Below are 22,657 nucleotides of genomic sequence, written 5' to 3'. Positions count from 1 at the left end.
AATACGAGATGATCTGGTCTCATACGGGATGGGTGGCATCCTATTCCTCTCTGGAGGTTGGCAAATGAAACTGTACCGCTGGTTACATGAACAATCCCTTTTTGTTCTGGGTGCATGGTCAACACACTGTGGTTGAAGAATCAAATCTAGCTTGGTCTGGTTAGTAGTAATGTTAGAGTTGCGGAAAGCACAACATGTACCAGAGCCCTGCAAGGACATTTTAGAAAACACTAATTTACTGTTGGTTAAATATCTGTTAAATGAAAAGCAAAGCAGTATTTGCTAAATTAAAGGTGAATTACTTTTGAAAAGAACCACCATTGGTGGTTAGCCACCATGATTAGCCACTGAGTCTAACCATAGACAGTCCCTCAGGAATAAGGTGGATAAACATTAATGCTTGTACTGGCTTTGTATTTTTACATTCACTGTGGGCTGAATCAGATTTGTCATTCTGGAGACTGATTTATTCAACTACAAGAATTTTTTAGCAACCAGGATCTCGTTAAACATAATCTGCATGAAGTCCTACCAAGCTACTGCAAGCATAGTTTCAAAGCGATTTACTAAATTGAGTTGCATCATTGAAACCTAAAAAACCAAAAGCAATAAAGTACATAAACAATAAGTTACTGCATCAGTACCTGTAACATGACTTACAATAATGGTAGTTTTAACAGCCCAAACAATATATTAAACGTAGCAGCAGTTATCCCTGGCAGTTACTGAGTGTAAATATTTAGCAATAACTATATAAGAACTATTTTTTTTGGTGCAACCACTTTTAATTCTATGATGCAGTTACATCTTAAACTCCAGAAACAGTTGACACAAAACAGCAGCAAAAAGAAAATGCAACGTTACACCCCTTTTCATCCCCTTTAATCAATTTAAGCGTCACAGTGACAGACATATAACAAAGAACAATACAGTGACGTCAGTCTCCTCCACGTTCTGTGGCGCTGTTGTTGCATGCAATTTGATTAGCCTGATTTTCATGCTTCTTCAGATGATTCAAGCCATTTGATAGTCATGTGACATTTGTTTAATGCTGCATGAATCAATGTTTGCACACCAGGAGGCAGAAAAACACCACAGATCCATAGCCACCACCATGGCCTGTCCCTGAATCCTTGTTTCTGGTCATGTGATGTTCAGTATTCGCTCCTTCTTTCACTTCTGTTTTGGTCTCCACCAACTATCTGGATCTTTTGCTTTATATTGTGACACTACAATTCATTCATCCAGTCACTGGATTCAATGTTAATATCAAAAATAGTGATTAATGCATGTTTAACTTTATTTGACTCTTGGTTCTGAAACCACTAAAACGTGTTTGACTTGCACCAGCTGTGTCATCTCATCATCATCATTTGTAGTTTGTGATTTTGGATAGGGGCGGCACGGTGGTGTGGTGGTTAGCACTGTCACCTCACAGCAAGAGGGTTGCCGGTTCGATCCCGGGTGTGGGAGCCCCTCTGTGCGGAGTTTGCATGTTCTCTCCGGGCACAGTCCAAAGACATGCAGGTTGGGGACTAGGTTAATTGATAACTCTAAATTGTCCATAGGTGTGAATGTGAGCATGAATGGTTGTCTGTCTCTATGTGTCAGCCCTGCGACCTGTCCAGGGTGTACCCTGCCTCTCACCCGATGTCAGCTGGGATAGGCTCCAGCCCCCCCGCGACCCTCAAGAGGATGAAGCGGTTAGAAGATGAAGATGAAGAAGAAGATTTTGGATAGTCTTCTTCACACCTAATCTCCTTCCTATGTCTGCTGCTCTGCTCTATTCGGTTGCAGATGGAAGGGAGAGAGGCGGCAGAAGGACTCTGACATATGAGTCAGTGTGAGCCAGCGAGATGAAAAACAAACATAAAGAAACATACTAATTCAATGGGCTTGAAAGGTCACGCCTTCAATACATTTTTTCTGGCATTTTCCACACTCCCTCTTTCAATGCAGTATTATTTTAGAGAGCCTTTTTTTCTACTGGTTTAAAATGTAATACCTACTATATACAGGAGGATTCAAATTGAATATATTTTTATATGTATTTATTCTAACATTGCATCAAATTTTTTTAAAAATTTAATAAGAGATGAAAGATTCATCAAATAAATAATGTATTAGTGCCTTTCCCTCTATTAGATAAACAGAAAGGCACACTAACAGAAGCTTGTGATGCAGATGGGTGCTACTTACTGACCTGTCAATAATGAGGTCATAATAAAGACCATTTAAGAAAGCAGCTCAACAACACTGGACATTCACCCAGGAAGCCCGTTCTTTGCTTCCCGTATGAATGTAGAGCCAAACCATAATGTTTTTTTCTAAACTTAACCACATGCATTAGTTCCACTGTGAAATAAATGTAAATACACAGTGTTTTACCGATGTAAGTTTATTTTGACTGTAGGCTATGCATCTAACGAGCAGAAACTGTACATTTCCTGTGAAAATGGAAATGTATTTTAAAAAGACACAACCAGTGTAATAGGTGTAAATTGACATGTCGTTCCATAACGTAAACTAGAGACACACTCAGGATACCTAGTGGGTAATATGTATACGTGAAAGTCCACTGACCTCATCTAACTTGTCACAAATGGTAAATGGACTGCACTTAGTAGTGCCCTTCTACCTTAACTTGGCAGTTCAGTGTAAGAAATCTTTAAAAAAAAAAAAAGAATTTAACCAGTGCATCATTCACACCATCAGTGGCTAGAACACAGCTACTACTTTTCTATTACAACTGAGCAAATTCAACACAAAGACAACATAAGAAGAGGTAAAGGGGGTTTCACAGTGCATTGCCTTTCACAAGACAGAGGAGAGGACAGCCATCAGTTCCTCACTAAAAGGTAACTGATCCGAGTGCATGCAAGGGTGACATGCTGCAGAGCTGGATCAACACGTCATATAAACTAATAGGAAAAAACTGGTTGGTCTTACTCCATCCATTCGTAGAGATGAGCCAAGATGGAGCTTAAGGGAGGAAACAGTTTCAAAATCAGATCATCATGGTTTATTTCTTTTTATAAATGTCTTTTTAAAGAAAGTTAACACAAACAATGTTTCACATTCTCACCAGTTCAGACATACACATTGGGAGCTGCTCTGTGGTGTGGTGGTTTAGCACAACTATTATTACAGGCCAGACTACGGACCCTCACTGGTCCAGAGATTCAAACTAGCAACCCGAAATTCACAAGCCACTCTCATGAAATCCAGGCTATGACTGCCCCTGTTCATTACTGTTTCACACTCAACATACAAAAGCTAAATGGACTTGCACTTTTATAGCACCTCTGTAGTCTTCTGACTACTCAAAGTACTTTTTTCCCGACAGTCACATTCCCTCTATCACACCTTGTATGGTATGAATGCACGGTGCCACCTGCTAGCCAGCTTAAACATTCACACACACTCTGTACAGCCATTTAGGGTTCAGTATACTTTAGAATACTTTGACATATGGACTGGACAGTGGCGTATGTTAGTTAGGGTGGGCCCCAGTGCACACTGATGATGGGCCCTTGTGTTAGATTTTGTGTCAGGACAGCTACCGTACATTTTATAGTATCCTCACATTATCAAATACAGACTTGACATTGAACAACATCAACATATACATTGCCAATCATCACTGCAAGTCTGCAAAATAAGAAATTATTCATTTAAATTTATTTTTTAAAAATACTTTATTTGTAGTTTATATACTTTATGTAAAATGCACATATCATCTTGTTAAAGATTATTACTGACTTTTTCACAAAAGAAAAAGAAAAAAGAAATATGGACGAAGGTCTGTTGTTAAACCTGTTTATGTCCTTTCTGTGATGTTAGCTTTGTGATGCTAACAGTTAGCCCTGTTACTATGGCCACTTCTACACTACCTCTTTGATGCCCGAATTTCTTGCTGTTGTTCCACCTCACTGTGCTATGCTTAAAATACAGTTGTACAATGTGGACACAAAGTTGTCTCAGCTCTGAGCTGAGAATGGAGGTGGTTAAAGTGCCAAATGTCTGTATAAATGGGAGAGCTGGAAGGATGGGATCATGGGCAGCATGGGTGTGACGTTTAATTAATTCATTAATTAAATTAATTAGTTTCCTTGCACAGTCACAAACTTTTACCTTCCAGCTTTTCATCTGCATCAAAACAATACATGCACAATAAAAGCTGGAAATGTAAAAAAAACAAACAAAAAAGAAACACCACAATTATTACATATTGGAATATTAATGCATTTTTTCATTCTGAAATATACAAGAGTAGGCACGAAAAAATTATTAAGACACATTTAGAGTTCCCCAATCTTTTCCTCTTGTAAAATTCTAAGAGGTAGAGATGATTTTCTTCATGCTGGTGCTTTTAACTATTTATTTTTTATGCACGGAGCACCCAGCTGCTCACGTCACATTTGTGTTGAGGGATTTCTTTGTACATCAGCTTGGCTTGTAATTTTTCTCTGCCCTCTCTGTCTTTGATGCTGACGTACACACAGAGATAAGCTTCAGGGCCTGGTGTACGCAGCAGACACACTCCTCAGTGAAAGGCCTTTCTCGACCTGACGTCTCCTCTCCATTTGCAGTAGGCCTGGCTCCTTTGGGAAAGAATTATGCCTGAGGATGTTTCCTACAGCATGCCACCACCTTTTGTTTTCTCACTAATTCCTCCTCTTCTTCTACCCCTCTGCCTCAGCACAGCCCTTTAGCCTGCCAACATTACCTGAATAGAATGTATCACTTTATCAGAGTCTCTAATGTGACCACACATTATCTCTCTCGTGAGGAGGAGTGTAAGATATCTGACCTGACACCAGGTAGAGTCAGCTGAGGGGAAACTGCACTCACTGTGACGTGTTAAATGACAATAGCTAGCAGGATTACTCTGACAAGTATGTGACTGCGAGATACAATCTGTGCATGAGATTTAATAGATGGTCTGAACAGAGACATATTAACACTTTTCTTAGATGATAATAGATATACTGAAATGCATGCAGCTATGGCAGGTTGTGCAGAGCTAGAGTATTTCAATTAGCAAAAGAAATTCGTGATACATCCTGCATTAAATCATGATGAGTCATAGAGAAGTTAACTTAAAGAAATATTTCACTGCTGAAGGGATGATCTTTTGATAAAACTCTCACTCCAAAGTTGTCAAATACAGTGACTTCCAACGACAGACACTGATGAAAAAAGTAGGGCAACCAACTTTCCCCCGGGGGCAGCTGTTCGCTTCCCGCATGATTGTAAAGCCAAACCCTGTTCTTCTTACCTAAACCCAACCATGTGCGCGTGTTGGCTAAACATAACCACATGCATTTGTTATTGAATGAAAAAAAAACCATAAATTTGTGTTTTACTGACATAGTGCATTTATTTTGAAAGAGACTATATGTAAACTGTACATTTCCTGTGAAAACACAAGTGTGTTTTTAAAACAGACAATTCATGTAACAGGCTGAAGTTGACACGATGTCCCAGAACGTCAACAACCAACGCACCCAGGCTACCTTGCCCATCATATCATGAAGTAAAAAGTCCATGACCAAAGTCTGATATATAACAAGGTTGGAGTGAGAATGTGTTGCCTGACCTGTCTGTGTAGTAAAAAGCGGCAAGCCTATGTCACTGGTGCTACATGACCAGACAAAACAGAGAAAAAGGGCTATGGCATTCACTTTTGCTCAAGAGGTAGGATACATACAACTACCAGAATACACTGCACCACACTGAACCAGTAAATGCTCCTGTTGATGGGGGATGCAAACTCAACACAGGAAACAAAATGGCAGCCGTCTGGTAGTGGAAAATCTCAAATTACAGTTACACAGTAAGCTAAAAAATGTTTCTGAAAACATTTGAGGAGAGAAATAGGCAACAAAGCAACAGAATCTTGGATTATATTTGATCAGTGCTGCTTAGTTTTACAGTTTAATTTCAGTATTTTCAGCCTGTTTTTATAATACAGGAAACAGTATGATGCTCCTTTCCTGTTCACAAATGACTGTATTTCAGCCAAACAGTACATTAAAATATGTTTCTGAAGACATTTTAGGCGAGACATAGGCAGTAACGTAACAGGAAGTTCTACCAGTAGTTCGAGCGACAGCCCTAGAGCCAGCAAAAATGTGCTGGATGACGCATTTGGATTTGAGTTAGGAGAGGAAACATTATGAGAGTAAAGTCATAAATCTACGAGAATAAAATCAAAATATTAAAAGAATAAAGTGGTAAATCTACGAAAATAAAGCTGAAATATCACGAGAATAAAAGTCCTAAATTTATGCCATAAAAATCTAAATATTACAAGAATAAAGTTGTAAATCGACAAGAAAAAAGTTGAAATATTATGAGAATAAAGTCTTAAATGTATGAGAATACAGTCAAAGTATTATGAGAACAAAGTCGTAAATCTACGAGAATAAAGACGAAATATTACAAGAAGGAAGTCGTAAATCTACAAGAATAAAAAACAACAACATATTACTGTCACCCCCAACAAACATTGTTGGGGGTGACAGTAATATACATTTTAGCAGTGCCAAAGTGATATAAATGCAGATTTCAGGTGATATTATTAGGTTTACAATGTCATGTAACGCGTTTATTAACGCGTCTATTCAGTTGTCATTTATACATCCCACTCCACTTGCAAGTGCGCCACCAGAAAATAAATATCCTCTGAGCGTTGTTATGTTATATTACAGACTACATTATAGAAGGGTGCCAGTGATGAGAACATCTGGGTGATGCTGCACTGTGCGTTACCATGTTGAGTGTGTTCCCATTCATATAGGCTACCTATAACAATGTATCCTGTATTACTTTGTGTCCTAAGGCTGCCTGAAAGCAGCAGGGATAAGGAGCTGGCCTGGGTAACACATTATAGTACTTCAGTACTGTTAAAACACATATTAGTCACCGCAATGCTGTTTGTAACACTTTCTAGCTTTTTATACCATGTTACGTCGGGTTTCTATTCTTAATCTGACTTATTTTCTCCCTAAAATGACAGGTTGACTTTCGCAATATTAAGACTTTATTTTCATGGATTTACGACTTTATTCTCGTAATATTACGACTTTATTCTTGAAATCTACGACCTTTTTTCTTTGACATGGCCCTAATCCTCCTCAGTAGTTATGATACAAAGCTTGTTGAAAATCAATAATGTATCTTTTTAAAGATGTATTTGTAGCCTTTTTATAAATTAATAAGATAATAAAAGTTTCAGTAAAAATCAGTGTCAGTCATCAGCAGTTCATAGCTACATCCCACTAAAGATAGTATTTATGTTATGTCCATGATGTTATGTCCATGAATTTGTTTGTCCTCTTTTTTGTTTGTTCTTCCCTTTTTTTTCTCACATGCAGCCTCTGAGTGTTTTGCATATAATACATGTATTACACGGTACTTTGTCTTTGAGTAGGTACAGTGTTAATGTGTTCGGATACACACTGTGCCATGCATTACAACACACAGACTATTCACAATCATACACGATAACAACAATAATGGGAACTTACCCTTGACACAGCAAAATCTGTAAAAAAAAAAATACAAAAGAGAAAGAGTCATAATTTCACTTTATTTACCTGGAAACTGAACTTCAGCAGGAGGCTAACAGAGGCTAAAATGCACTATACTGTATAGTACTGTAATATCAGCGGTCCTGCTGTAGTCCATACATAGTAATAGTTCATACAAAGCCGTGTGTGTGTGTGTGTGTGTGTGTGTGTGTGTGTGTGTGTGTGTGTGATAGCAGTTATCACTGCAGAAGACCTGCTATGCAAACCTTTAAGTTTTGTCTTCATTTCCTAAACATTCTGGTTTATCAAATGCTACACTGTCCTGTAGAGGACACATTAAAGACACCATACACCTGTGTAGTGATGAGTGGGTTGACCCACAGCCTGTGGGTCCTGTGGGTTGACCTGCAGGCTGGGCAGTTTGGATAAGTGGGTGTCAGGTGGGTGGGTAGGTAATAAAGTGACAAAGCAGCATTCTGAGCAAGTTATTAATAACGTGCAGAAACATTGTGAAATAGACTAATCCAACATCCACCCTCTCTTCATCTCTCCTCCTATCTCTCACACAGTAAGCAGCTTTTTCAGCTGCTGTACTCAGCCTTAATGTTATTTAGCTTTTGACCAGGAAAATCTGTTGATAATAATCATATTTATAACTCTGCGGTCATAATGTCCGGTAAAAATATTTTGCTCTGCGTGTAACTAACACCGTGTCCTAACAGCAAGCGCTTCCCTGTCCATGCAGAATCTGCTAAATATGCACTTCTGTAATGTCATACTTCAAGGCGTAACCACTTAAAAGATGGGTGAGTACTTGCTGTCTTTCTAAGTTTGTACTTTTTAAACAGAAAACACATGTTATATACTATGATATTTACTGGAAATGTCATACTATATAGCCAACAGCTAGTAGGTTGTTATCGGCGACAGTCATTACCAGAAACTTTCAGCTCCGATTCAGGTCGGGTTCAGGCCATTGATTAATGCATATGTTTACTTGTTGGACTGGGCGGATTGGTGCAGGATTTAAACCCTGACCCATGCATCACCACTATTATGGTTTATCCACACAGGTGCTTTTACTTGTGCCTGATTAAACCTTTTCTCAGGACTGTCCTTGGCTTTCACTCACTCTACTGTTGGTTTTCTTGTATATCTGCAAAGGCAGGACAGCTTCCACTGTAATCATTCTTATAAGAATGCAAAGTAATTCCCAGCATAACTCCAACCAACTTGAACCTGAGCAAGACAGAACAACTGAAAACACCTGTGTGGTCTGCAGAGCAGAATTTACTGTTGACTGATTTTTTTTTTATCTGTCTTTGTTTGTGTGAATTTGATCACTGCAATGTTTTTGCAGTCCTTGATTTTAGCCACAACAACAAACATGTTGAAACACACAATGTATGTGTGTGCCAGGAAGATGAAGACACAAGGAGCTGCCACAGCCTCTACTTTAAAAATATACTATGTAGGATTTTCCTAAAAAAAAACCAATGTATAGACTCGTATAGAAGTAATCCCTCTCAGTCACCACTTATGACCCACTCTCAGTGTGTGACGGTATAATTATCTCTCTGTCCTCTGCCCATATTTCATTATTTTCTTCTTACTTTGCTATGTACAGGACATTCCTGGCCACACTGCACAGATGAGGTTGGGAATTTAAAAAAAGGTAGCGAAGAGGTGCAGCAGCATGCATTGAAGACCAAGCTACAAAAATTGCGGACACAGCGTTGAAAAAATGCAAATATAGCAAAAAGAAGTGCCAAGTGGACAAAGCTTGTTCCAAAATGAGAATAAATCTGGGGTTGGCTTTCAGTGAAGGAGAAGATTAAGACTGAGGCCTGTTTTTTGTTGAACATGTGGGTACTGGCAATTAAGTTAGCTTGCTAGCATCAGCTTTTCCATTTCAACAACTGTAGTGTGGGGTTGATGGCATTCGCGGGCCATGCCCTACTGGTTTGATTCATTGCCATTACGTCAAGAGACAGCGCAGTCAGTTAGCAAGATGGAGCTAACATTTTTCACAGTGAGAGCAAGCTATTATCAGACTGAAATAACACCTCGAACGGAGAATGGAAATAAGAAAGTGGCTACACGGTGCTGCCTCTTTAAGGCTTCCTCAAGCTCCATCTATGAAAGAGGGAGCAAATGTGCCCAGCCCCAGCACCGCTGCCTCTGAAGAGCAAGAGCCAGCTAGCAATGCATCTGCTAGCCTAAGTGCTACCTGTGAATAGCACCGGTGGATGACCTTGGGGCCGACCAGCCCAACTAAATTGTTTTACAGCAGTACCCTGCAGGCATTTTCAGCGGAAGGAAGCGCTCATTTGTCCCTGCTTTCATAACCGCAACTGGCTTGAATACAGCATCAAAGCCAATGCAGCATTTTTTTATTTTTTTTTTGTCTGCAATTTAGCTGCCACCGCAGGTCTCAAACTCTGGATGCTTTTGTGAGTGTTGGTTTCCATAACTGGAAAAATTCAACAGAGTAAGATTGGGGATTTCATAAACACTAATCTTCAAAGGAGCATCTTTCTTCCTACACACTGTGGAAGGAGCGAGAGAGATGCGTTGATGCTGGAATGGAGATTTCAACACTTCTCAACGCGGACCAACTACGAAAGAACAGGTATTATGTCTCCTCTCTCATTGATGTTGTGGGATTTCTGACAGAAAACCAGCTGTCTCTACGAGGGAAGACTTTATTGGACTATACGATTAAAAAGGACCTGGATTTGGCAGCTGTTGTGAAAACAATCCCACGCAACGCCACATACACCTGTCATGACATTCAGAATGAACTCAACTGACCAGTGTGGTGACTGAGGCTATAGTGGAGGAGGTTGGGGACTCCTATTACACTTTGAAAGTAGATGGGACCTGTGACCCCACATGACAGATTGTCATCAGATTTGTAAATGAGTCATATGTGGTCACAGAGCATCCGCTAACCATAGCAACTGCTGTTAAAGGTGACGCACAGACATTAACAGACACCGTTTTGGCGGAGCTAAATGGAGCTGGCCTGGACACATCAAAGATTCTTGGCCAGGTATTTGATGGAGCTGCTCTGATGTCTGGTAAACATGGTGGTGTCCAGAAGCTACTGTAAGAGAAGCTCGGTTGTGACATACCTTATGTACACTGTCTGAATCACCAGCTACACTACACTACGCTACACAGTACACGCAATGTCAGCAGAGACAGCTGAAGTGGATTTTTTTCATGTGTATAAGGCCCATTACAAATTCTGCAAGAAGCCGACAGTTGCTGTGCACTCTAAGGGTGTGCACCTTAAATGTCAACTGGAACAGAGATGGACAGGACATCTCGCCACTGTGTCAGTCATCCTGAAATCCTTCAACAACCTGACATCCCTATTTACTGAGACTGATACTGCACTGATACTGTACCAGCCTTTGGAGGCTGTGGGCCTGCTGCGCAAGATGACCAAAGCCGAGCTTCTTATTCATTGCTAACTTAGTGCACACAGTTCTTGCCCTGCTGGATCCACCAAACAAGCTTCTTCAGAGAGAGGACGCCCACTAGTGACTTGTGACAGCCTGTGTGCGAGAACTCTGCTGTGATGAGGAGTTCAATAAAGTGTGGGATGCGGCCGCAGCTGTGGCTGCGAGCGCTACACTGAGACCCACGATTTCCAAATGGAGACGCAAAGCAGCAGCTAATATGGATGAGTATGTCATTGAGGGAACCACAGGACACGCTGATGATGATGACAAAACAGGACTGAAGAGACAGTACTATAGCACTATTGATTCAGTACTTGGAGAAATGGACCACAGATTCAGCAAGCGCAACTCCGAGTTGGCCTGTGCACTTGTTGCATTGAACCCAAAAAGTTGAACATTTCTGGATGTGAAGGCTGTGAAACATATTATGGACTTGTCACGATGGCCTGTTGTTGAGATGGGGTACGAGGTTGGTTAACAGTTTTTCAGCTTGCAAAAACAATCGCAGCCAGTCGAGGGGGAATGGACTGTACAACACGTCATCTCCAAGTACCACTCGCATCTCACCGCAATGCCCAGTGTACTGACTGCTTTCAAACATGATTTAACATTTGGAGCCTCCACAGTCATGTGTGAGAACTCATTCTCCACCCTGAGAAACATATTTTCAGACCACAGACGCGTAATGCTCCACAAAAGAAAGACCCACTTGGTTCATCTGGCGTTTAAAAGGGACTTAACCATAAAGTGTACAACTGAGTGGAAGGACACTGTTCTTAGTAGGTTCAGCACCAACAGTCGCTGCTTGCAACTCTTCTAAAGGTAAGACACGCATTTAATTCACTTCTTGGCGCCAGCCTTGGCTTTCATTATTACGCAAAATGTGGAATGTTTGGGTTTGGGTCTGTCTAAATCCAGTCAGTGAGTCTGGAGATTCATCGTTTCAAATGATGTTGTAATAGACGCGTATAGACGCGTATAATGGACTATGTGTGTGTGTTGTATGAGAAAGAGATGGAGGGAGAGAGAGGGAGAAACATGGTTCGCACATCGGCCTTTTTTTGCAGTTTGGGTGCACAGTGTGTGGGTATGTGTGTGTGTGTATTAAAAAGAGGGACTTTGCAGAATGTTTTGTAATTGGAGCTGGTTTAGTGTGTTGGTTGTTGATGGCAAACTCATATTAAGAAGCATTTACATCATACTGTATATTGAGTTCTTGAATGGCATTTTGTGCCCCCCGCTGGTTACCCCCCCATTAGATTTGTTCTACTGCCGACTCTGATACTACAGTAGGTTGCAGTGTACGTACAGGCAGTGTAGGGAGGAGGAGCCATCAGCGACCATCAATTCCTGCATACTTTACCTTTAAAATGGATTTATAGTCCTGAATTAATGTTTTACATATGCTACGTAGCTCAAAAATATAACTACCACCGACATCATCAAAAATACATGTGCGCACGTTAGCAATGGAAGTGGTGTTTTACCCCAGCCATCCAGACCAGTTAGCAAGCTTTAAGCATTGACTTAAAACTATTACCAGCATCAAAATGTCTGGTTGTTTTGTGTTCTGTTGGACACAGTGGACTCAAGATCACTTTTTATGCAGTTAAACAGGGAACTATAGTGTTGCCTCCATAACTCTGCAATGTTATCCACTCCAGATACTCCATCAACTGTACATGGGAGTGAGGGTTTACAATTATGAAGAGCTCTCACCTCTTTCCAGAAGTCATTCACATTATTAGAGAGCATTTTGTAGGCCATGGAGTCAGCCCTCATGGCTTGTTCATTTTTGGATATAAAGCGAACAGCATACTTGAATCTTGCATTTGCAAGTTTTTTATATTCAAGTTCCAGGCCTTGCCTAGGTCTACCAGCCATGGCCCAGAGTTTATGGGCTTCATGGGCTTCAGCATGATATGGGGCTACATGCACATTCCAACCAGGTCTAATGTTGTACTTCTTGCCATGCTTATTGTGTTTATAGAACGGGTTGCTTCCATCATACAGAGTGGCCACTACATCATCATACATTGTACAGAGGTCTTCCTTATGCTGCTCACTCGTACAATTGGCATCCTTACACATAATTGCATCTTTAGGCAAAAGCATATTCCTTAGGTAATTGTCTGTGTTATTATGGTAATCCAGGACATCCTCCGTGGTTAGAGTTGACATTAATAATGAAGGCTAAGGGTATATGATCTGTTACTGACGCCCGATACTTAATATTCATGTTCTCTAAGGCTTCATGACCATCAGCTGTACTAATACAATGGTCACGCCATGAGGTGGTGTGCCAGGCTTCACTTATGTATGTATAGCTGTATATGGGCAGTAACACTCATACTTGATAGTATGAGCTTGTTATCCTCACAAAAGTGAGTTAAGTTATTGATAGTTCAAATAAACACAAGAAATTTGTGCTCTAGATAAAGGATCACCATTCAGTGAATAACCTCCTAAGCCCTATGATAAGCTATTATGGCAAGGCTTAACTATACAGACCAATGAGCAGTGATAACTAACACGTCTTTGGGTCATCAGGTGGGAACCTCCTTTCACCAGTGTTTCGTCTAGTTGGTCCCACGACACCTCCAGGAGGCTAGACAGTGATCTCTGGCATCCCAGAGACACTCCCCTAATGCCAGCTCTCACTGCTCCCTGCACCAACCCAACAACCTCCTTTACCTTACATTACACATGGCTTTCTCAGCCCGAACAACACTGCCACCTTCAACAAACCAGGCTCCGTTTATGTGAGCTCCAGGTAGTGACAGTGCCGATACTACCTTTCCTAGCACATTCACCATACATTTCACACACTACATAGCATAACTCCAATATGAGCTAAAGTTAAAGGAGATAGAGAAGATAAACTCACAGGCTTTCTCAGCCCAAACAGCACTGCCACCTTCAACAAACCCAGGCTCCGTTTATGCAAGCTCCAGGTAGCGCACGTGCCGATACTGCCTTTCCTAGCACATTCACCATACCCTATTTCACACGCTACAAATCATAACTCCAATATAAGCTAAAGTTAAGGGAGATAGAAAAGATTAACTCACAGAATCAGCAAAGACACTCACCTTGCAGCATGGTCTCAAACAAAAGGGATTCAAATAGGCCACTCCCAAACTTAAATAACCTTCCTCTTCCTGGATTTTCTCCTGAGAGAACTGATTGGTGGATCTCTCCACTCGATCTCAAGGAGTTATGTACCCTGCCTAGTAGGTCCCCCTGCTGGCCCCCAACTGACATTATTCCTCCTCATCCAGATCCACTGACTACATCTACCTGCTTCATCTGACATTTCCTTCACTGTCTTCCTCAAACTCTGTCCCTTTACTCCGAGTACCCCCAGGAGTGAGACAGCTGATCTTGCCATAAATCCCCTACACCCCACTTCCACTGGAATAATAATAAATAAATAATATAAAAAATATTAAAAAACTATTTTTTTTATATGAAAACTGTACAGCAATACACAAATCAACATTGAGCCTAATCGGTTTTATCACAGCATCAAGCCTTTTGTCCCAGAGCACAGCCACCCCCCTGGTATTCTGCCCCTGACAATTGCTGTGCTGAGATCAGTTGTTGACTTGCCCACCCCACGAAAATTTGGGTCAAGGGAATTCAGTTTATCCAAGTCTTGTTTGGCTAAAAAAGTCTCTTGTAGACATAAGATGTCAGACTCTTTCAAGAGACCGTCAACAACTAGACGTCGAGCTTTATCCCCTGCATTCTGCCCCATATGCAGGCCACGGCAGTTGTTAGACAGCACCAGGATAGCCATTGCACTTTTGGATTTACTACCCCTGTACACCAAACACTTATGTGAGGTACTACAAGCAACCACAGATGCGTTCAGCTGAAACCACGGTCACTGGTTAAACTGAAACACCAGCAGTGCCCATGGCTGCAGGTTGTTAAGCACATTGACAACAACAGTATCTCATGTTACAGTAAAATAGGAGTAGAGGAAGTAGAATTCATGTTTGCAAAAAAACTATATATAATTGAGCTCTGAACTAGCTTGCAAGCCAACACAAAATGCAGCTGTAATTCCTTTTTAGGGTGTTACTTTTCCGATTTGTTAATTATAACCCAAGCCTCATCCATAGTGGTCTTGGTTCCTTGTCTTTGGCTGGAGAGGATTTCTGATTTTAAGACACAAAACTCTGAATCTGTGTTACGGTATTTTGATGTTCTATACAAGACCACAGATAACATAGCTGTAAGCATATCATGACTTGCATACTTGTAATTTCTCACTAGTGTAAATGCTACAAAACACATATATGTATCTGCCCTCTCAATATTGGGCCCCTTGCTAATGTCTTCTACACACAGACTAATAGCACAAGGATTTAGATGTTGGCCACTATTTGTCAAAGTCAATTTGTTTAGGTAGCATTGGCAGTGTTTGGTGGTTAATGTCCAGGAATCGTTTGACAAGCTGTTGCACTCCACATCACTTCTGTTGCCACATTGTGTGCGCAGCCCTGCATATGTCATCATTGTTTACAAATGACTATGGACACACTACATGGAGACGAAAAGAACTGTGATTGGTCAGTTTGGCTGCCAGTGTTTTCTCCTACAAGTTTCTGGTGCTGATAGAGATCATTGAAAACAAAGACAACAATTACAGAAAGACTTGTTTATCTAATAAAAAAGACTGACACTCCAAAGCTTCAGCTCACTGTGACCATCACTCTATCACAGTATGTGAAAAAACTAAGTCTTTACAACTAGCATGGCAGAAGTCTTCTCTTCAGTAATGAGAGACTGTGAAACAGAAAGTACTTTGATGCATCTCTCTTGCATCAAGTAGCTTATAAACCCAGCTTGATTTATTTAAGTGCAGTCCTGCAGCTCAGGATAAAACACACTGTATTACTTCTAAATGGAAGTAATCCTCATATGTATGCTGCCTAATTCAAGAGGCATGTCTGCTCAGCTCTGTTCATGCTGATCGATTGACATTCTACGCATTTGTGCTGCCTCTACATTTTGATTCCTTTTTATATCCGAACTAATTTCTCTGCACAGTTGACATTTAAGATATCAATTGGATTTTTTTTTCATAGATTAGAGGGTGCAGTTGTGTGCTCTAACAAAGTCAGAGTTTATCTTTAATGTCACATGCTTGTATGATGGCAGGCATCTATGCAAATGTTTGTGCATGACATCTGCTCATGTTTACGGACTTACTGATGTAAAAGATGCTCTATGGAGAGAAAGAATCGAGAGATAGACACAAACACATTGAGAAAGAAAGAAAAACAAATGAACTAAGAGAGAGACACTGTGACAGAGAAAAAGACATAAACAGACAGAAACATATCCAGCAAGAGGAAATTACAGCCTCATCCTTCTGGAATCTAACTCGTAACTATGGTAACTTCCTCCACACACTCAGAGGAATTGGAGTTATTCTTCATTTCTTTTAAGGCTTCTCAAGACAGTCTTCACCTCCTTTGATGATGCTGCGATATCTCTCATCGCAACACCAGTCATACACCGAGAAAGCTACGACCAACATCTTTTTTAATAATACAGCAGCAATAAATATCAACCACACAGCTGAGGGATTCGTTGTAATTACAGTGCGAGTTTGAGGACTGTCAGGATTTATCAGCTTAGTCAGCACTACTGAGGACATCTTCATTTAGCACTGTTACAGAAAAAGTAGCTACATGTCTACGTCCTAGTAAAGTTTGTATGATGATGTGGTGTGCTAACATGAAATCCTTTTCTGGTCAATTAATGTGAACAGTATGCTGATTTATTCTGGCCACACCCTGAATGAACACATTAATCATGCATGCCAACATGTGTCTTTAATTTAGCACGTATGCATATTTTCAAAACCTCAATAATTTTGTTGATTCAGCAACTTTAAAACTTAAAAACAGAAAACACAGTTGAATTTATCCATTGTCCAGACTTCATCCAGACTCTTATGGCACAAGAGGAAGCCAAACACCATTCGTCTGCACACACCACACATACTACTCTCATTGTGATGACAGAGAACTGGTTGAAAATTGGTAAAGTTTCCCTGTAATAAATTACACTTTGTCCATACAATGTAATAGCTTATTTTTTATGAGCAACAGTGCACTATGTACAGTGACATTAGAGTTACAGTTCAATGAAATTCAATGGAAAATAGCAGTAAATCCTCACATTTTTAGACCTGTAAGCAGTAAATATTTGGTCATGTAACTTTATAAATGTCTTAAACAATCAATCGACCATTTGAATTTCAATATTTTTTGCCCTGTGCTGATCAGCTTATCTCTTAATTTACTTATTTAATCATATTTGAGTTGACATAAACGTTGACAGAGTTTGGAATGCACAGTGTTATTATATTGTAACCACAACACACATTTCTTTTCACTTCTCCTGGCCCTTTCCATCACCTGTAATTTTAATGCTTGTAACTGTTCATTTTCCTCCGCTCACCTTTGTTGTCAGCCTTCAGCTCCTCCTGCAGGAAGTCACTCTGCCGGTTGCCGAGCACAAAGGCCAGGAAGGAGAGGATGAGGGCGTCCAGGATGCCAATGATAGCCAGGATGTAGGCCCAGCGCACTGAGCAGTTGCCCAGGGTGTACCTCCCTGTGTCCTCTCCGCACATGTCCCGGATCACCTCTGAGTCCCAGCCGTTGGGGAAGATGATACAGCCAAGCACCAGACACACGGCTGGAGGGCAGAGGGGAGGGATGAAGGAATGAGGAGACAGAACAAAGAATGGATGGGAGTTGTGAGTAGAACGATTGATGAGGAATTGTGTGAGATGGATATGGCAGTCACATACAGAACAGTGTAATGGTATTTGGTTTGTGTGATATTGGATTTTGTCAGTGGCAGTGTATGTAATAATGTGCAGAGTGATGGGTCAAGGTGACGGGGTTATTTTCCATTGACAAGCAGCACAGAAAAGAAAATCAATATGGGAAGAGGGTTGAGTTAGAGAACAACGCAAGATTGAAAGTCAGGGCAATGAAACACGAGGGTGAAGCAGGTGGGGAAAGAAAATAGGTTTAGGGTGTAGAACAGCAGTCCGGGCAGAGGGTTACATGAAGTTAACAAGATGAAAGTGAGAGAAAAGAGGGGAAGCAGAGGAAAGAAGGCAGAATGTTATTTTTTTCCATTTTACTCAGGGTTGTATGTCTGCTGCATTGGTGTTTCCAGTATCTGCCTCATCACTCAATCTCAGCTCTTCTCTTTACTCTTCAGTACAGTCAAGTCTTTGAACTGAGAGAGTAATCGAGAGACAGAACATGCCAACATAAAGGAGAGAGAGTGTGTGAAAGGAAATGAATAAAGAAGCATGTGGAGCAGCTGGCAGGCAGGCTCCAGAGGCACATCAAACTCAGCTGTTGTCACATTATTTTACACCCAAGTGAACATCATTAGAACCTGTATTAATGGACTAGTTCAGCATTTGGGAAATCCTCTTATTTGCCTTTTTGTTCGAAGAGTGAAATGAGATCTACAGGGTAGTGAAGATGTTCTTCACACAATATCTTCAGTGTTAGTGAACTTAGAAACACAGGACTCAGCTGGAGAATCTAATGACCCTATAGGTTTATGTTACGACCACCAGATTTCATGATTTAAAATTTGTCTTGGAGAAATCGTGTTTCACCTGTTATTTTGGCATGGTGGACCACTCTAAATACTATGAGCTGTGGCTACAGTTGCAATGGAAAAGAAGCCAAAGTTTTTGAATTCATCCCAAACTGAAAAAAGTAAATAGATTTAACCCTTATATACATGAGTGGTTAGACCATACACTCTTTCATAGCTAGGTCAAAAATGACCCATATTAGAATCAGTATGTTTATATGCCATTTTTGTCATTTTGGTTAAGAATAATCATTTGTATATACATTGTATTATACTTTGGTTCACACAAGAAAGATTTCATATTTGAAATATGTTTTATTTTTTCACTTCTTAACATTTTGAAATTTTTTTTTAAATAACTGAAAAACAACAAAAAATACCAATATAAATTGTCAAAAGTCATTTTTTTGTGTGTATGTGTACGTGCATGTGTGAAACTGACGTTCCTCTCTCGTTTATTTTCCTGCTGGTAAGTGACAGTGTTTGCTGAAGCTCTTGATGGGATAGTTCCTATTTTGCCTTCTTGTCTCCTTACTGTATGCAGTTGTGATAAACTTCCTGTTTCTGGCTGTGATAATTGCACACAGGCACACTGTATTTCCCACACCTATTGTTGACTTTGCGATGTTGTTACTCGGGCAGACCTGATACCTCTCTCTCTTTGGATGGCCCTGTCTGCTTCTTTCCTGTAGCTGGATTGTGGCTTTTGCATAGACGTCGGGACTAGGGGTGCGGGGGGTGCGGTCCGCCTCCCCGCACCCCATCAGCCTCCCTACCCACTGCATTACGCTTTAAAAAAATAAAGAATCTGAATTTAAGCTCAACTGGTCTGACTTGCATTTATCTCTTTCATATCATTAATACATAGATCTATGCTTTTGATGTGATATGCAGCCTGCCTGACTACATACAGTAGCCTGTGGAAGAGACAACTGTTTGAGACCCTGGACCTGCTGCGCTCAGAGGTGGAGCGGCGTTTTGATCAGGAGGTACTCCGAGTAGCTGCAGGGCGAGAGCAGGCAGTTCTTGAGGCGGCTCAGGGGAAACGAGGAGATGTGGGTTCCCCGGAACTGACCCCCTTTCCACGAGAGTGGCTAAGCCTTGAGCTGGACATACTGAGGGATGTGTGTAGGGGACGAGAAGTTAGCACCATCCAGGATGTTGTGTCCATCCTGCAAACCTTGCAGCCCCAAACCCGCTCCATGCTGTCGGAGGTGGAGAAGCTCATTAAGCTCTGTCTGGCCCTGCCCATGTCTGTTGCGGCATCCGAGCACTCTTTCTCAGCCTTGCGCAGGCTGAAAACCATGACGCAGGAGAGACTAACACATTTGGCCATTATGAACGCTCACAGTGACCTTGTGGATGAAAGCGATGTCTCGACCCTGCTTAAAATCTTCATCAGTAGGTCAACTGAGAGAAGGTCCACTTTTGGAAATGCATGAAAGCCCTGAGTCAGGAGCGCAGACTTTTCTTTTTTTCATTCAAGGTTACAAATAATGCTGTTATGTTCCTTAAATGGCTTGATTTAGTTATCAAAGTTTCATTTTGTTAACAATAAAGATGCCGTGTTCATTCATTCTAGTTCTCTTATAACTGCATGTTATTATAAAATAACTTCAAATCAAATCCTTAATCATTGATAAGTGAGCATGCTTCCCCCGCCCCTCCCAACAAAAATCCCACCCCACCACTCACAGAAAATAGTTCCAACGTCCATGGGCTTTTGTAACCCCCATCTTCCCATTGCTTCAGTGATTGGGGTTTACAGTTTGGGGCAGCCTTCTAGTCAACTCCTCATGCGTGGTGTGACGAGCTCCTTTGAGAGCTCACTGAGAAAGAGCCATCATGCATTGGTAAAGCCACTCTTGAATTCAGGGTGCTTAGCTGTAAAAAAGGTGTGAGCATTAAGGGTGGCGATGTCAAGCATGTTGAACCACATCATTATGGGCCACCTGTGTGTTTAGCACTTGCAGGTGTAGGTGCCAACTATCACAGACACAGACAGTGGTGTCTACACCTCCTTTGGTCTTGTTGTAGAATTTGATCACTTCAGTTTATTCTTTCTGCTATTTTCAGCCACCACTTTGCCGCAGTGCATCAAGCTCAAAAGAAGAACAACAGTTCAGAAGAACAACACCCATTCATCTCTTTCTCACATAGCTGACCATGGTAAGGTTGCCATGGAATCCAGATTCTGTGCTGTGAATCTCCCTGGACTTGGAGGCCTTCATCAGAGGTAGAATGTCTGGCTTGTTCTGTTGTAGAGTCCTCAGTGAGATCAGCCAAAGAGAAAGAGGTGACAGATCTGCCCAAGTAACAAAGATCACAAAGCCCACAATCAGTGTGCCATTCTTTAACCCACTGATGGAAGCTTGGGGTAGTAATACAAAAACTACAATCTTTTAAAAATATAAATGATAAATTAAGAATTTAAATAGTATGATATCAATAACATGTTTTTGGGTTAAGGGTTAAGCTGCATATTGGGTTTTCAGTTTCTTGAAAAGTTTAGCTTAGCTTCCCGGCTGTTTTATACGGAAGCCCCAAACGGTCATACATACATACATTTTATTTCCTCCGTTTTCCCGTGACAACGAGATAATTAATTTGAGAGATAATGAATGAAACGTGATAGGCCTGAGATTTCCATCACAGTGACATGTCATGCTGACTGACGTCTCCTTGAACACCAACGTTAAACCTAGTTCTCTGCTTGTTTGTGTTTTGTTTTGTGTTTTGCAGCGTGCATATCAGTCTGCTCCTCTCACTCAGGAGAAACTGGACGTTTTCATTCATTATCTCTCAAATTAATTATCTCGTTGTCACGGGAATACAGAGGGAAATTATCTCATTATCACGGGAAAACGGAGGGAAATTATCTCGTTATCATGGGAAAACGTAGGAATTATCTCGTTATCACGAGAAAACAGAGGAAATAAAATGTATGTATGGCCGTTTAGGGCTTCCGTAGTTTTAAGCTCAGTGATTGCAGTATTTCTTGTTGAAATGCACTTAAGGGGTTGTAGTTAACCCTCTGAGACCCACACACCCACATGATAAATTTGAGATGCAGCTTAGCACTGTATGTCAAGTTTTTCTAGTCATAAATATGTAATAAACATTGTGTTTTGTTAACTTTTAAAGTTAGGCTTAGAACATCATTATGGCATTATATAATGACCATTCCAATGCTCACTTTTGTCTCATAAGTTGTTACAACAATGTTTGGGTTGATAACATTTGTTACACAAATTTGGTGCTAAATTTAAGCATTTTTACCACTCAAGAATTCATAGAAATTATCAGAGATCCCTCCAGTATACCACATTAACCTTGAGGAACACCACAGAAAAAGTCATGCTGTGATTTGATATCAAAAACTTCTGACATTTGGAGATCTCTGTAACAATTGCTTCTTTCTTACAACTGGATGGCGAGCACCTCTGTGCTGGAAACTGCCAAGAAACCCCCTTATTGTTAATATATCTAAGAAAGCCAAACATCCTCTTAATGCTTCAGGTCTCTAATTTGTAGCTGTAAAGTTTCGTGAGGCTGTGATTATCCTAGAGGTCACTACACACTACAGTGATGCCCGTTTCAAGTTTTGAATGAAGAAAAAGGAGGATCACCTCATCAATTTCTTTGAGGACCAGCTGTGTCTGTATGACACAAAATCCTTGAAATCTACAAGTAACATTTCCAGAGACGGCTGGTAAAAATAGGCTAGCAGGGCTAAGCCCTGCCTATCTTTTACAATAAAGACGAGAAAATTATTAAATTAAAGAAAATATTAAAATATTACTTATTGAATGTTAGAACTTATTGTTTTTGGTGGAACCTATAGGCTAGCAGCAACAGTACTAAAATAGTCACAAAAACGCAGGGGTGGAAGTAACGAATTACAAATACTCACGTTACTGTAATTAAGTAGATTTTTTGGGTACTTGTACTTTTATGAGTATTTTTTTCAAGTGTGTAATTTTACTCCTACTTGAG

At 40.6% G+C, this 22,657-nt stretch overlaps 1 protein-coding gene across 2 annotated transcripts in view; it reads right to left on the bottom strand.

Annotated features, from left to right (window-relative positions):
• Nucleotides 1–22,657, bottom strand: part of lhfpl4a (LHFPL tetraspan subfamily member 4a) — a 75,884-nt gene that overhangs the window by 2,956 nt on the left and 50,271 nt on the right. Inside the window, exons 2-4 of one of the 2 annotated variants that reach the window (XM_050036946.1) lie at nt 17,495–17,731; nt 7,536–7,552; nt 2,950–2,982 (exon numbers count right to left, since the gene is read on the bottom strand). In XM_050036946.1, the coding sequence (XP_049892903.1) occupies nt 2,950–2,982; nt 7,536–7,552; nt 17,495–17,731 (287 nt within the window). The remainder of the gene's footprint in view (nt 1–2,949; nt 2,983–7,535; nt 7,553–17,494; nt 17,732–22,657) is intronic. The other variant, XM_050036947.1, reaches the window with a different exon arrangement.

This window comes from Epinephelus moara, chromosome 24, assembly GCF_006386435.1.
Source record: "Epinephelus moara isolate mb chromosome 24, YSFRI_EMoa_1.0, whole genome shotgun sequence".
Lineage (NCBI taxonomy): Eukaryota > Metazoa > Chordata > Actinopteri > Perciformes > Serranidae > Epinephelus > Epinephelus moara.
Note: the sequence above shows the minus strand (reverse complement) of the source record. Positions and strands in the feature narration are given on the sequence as shown.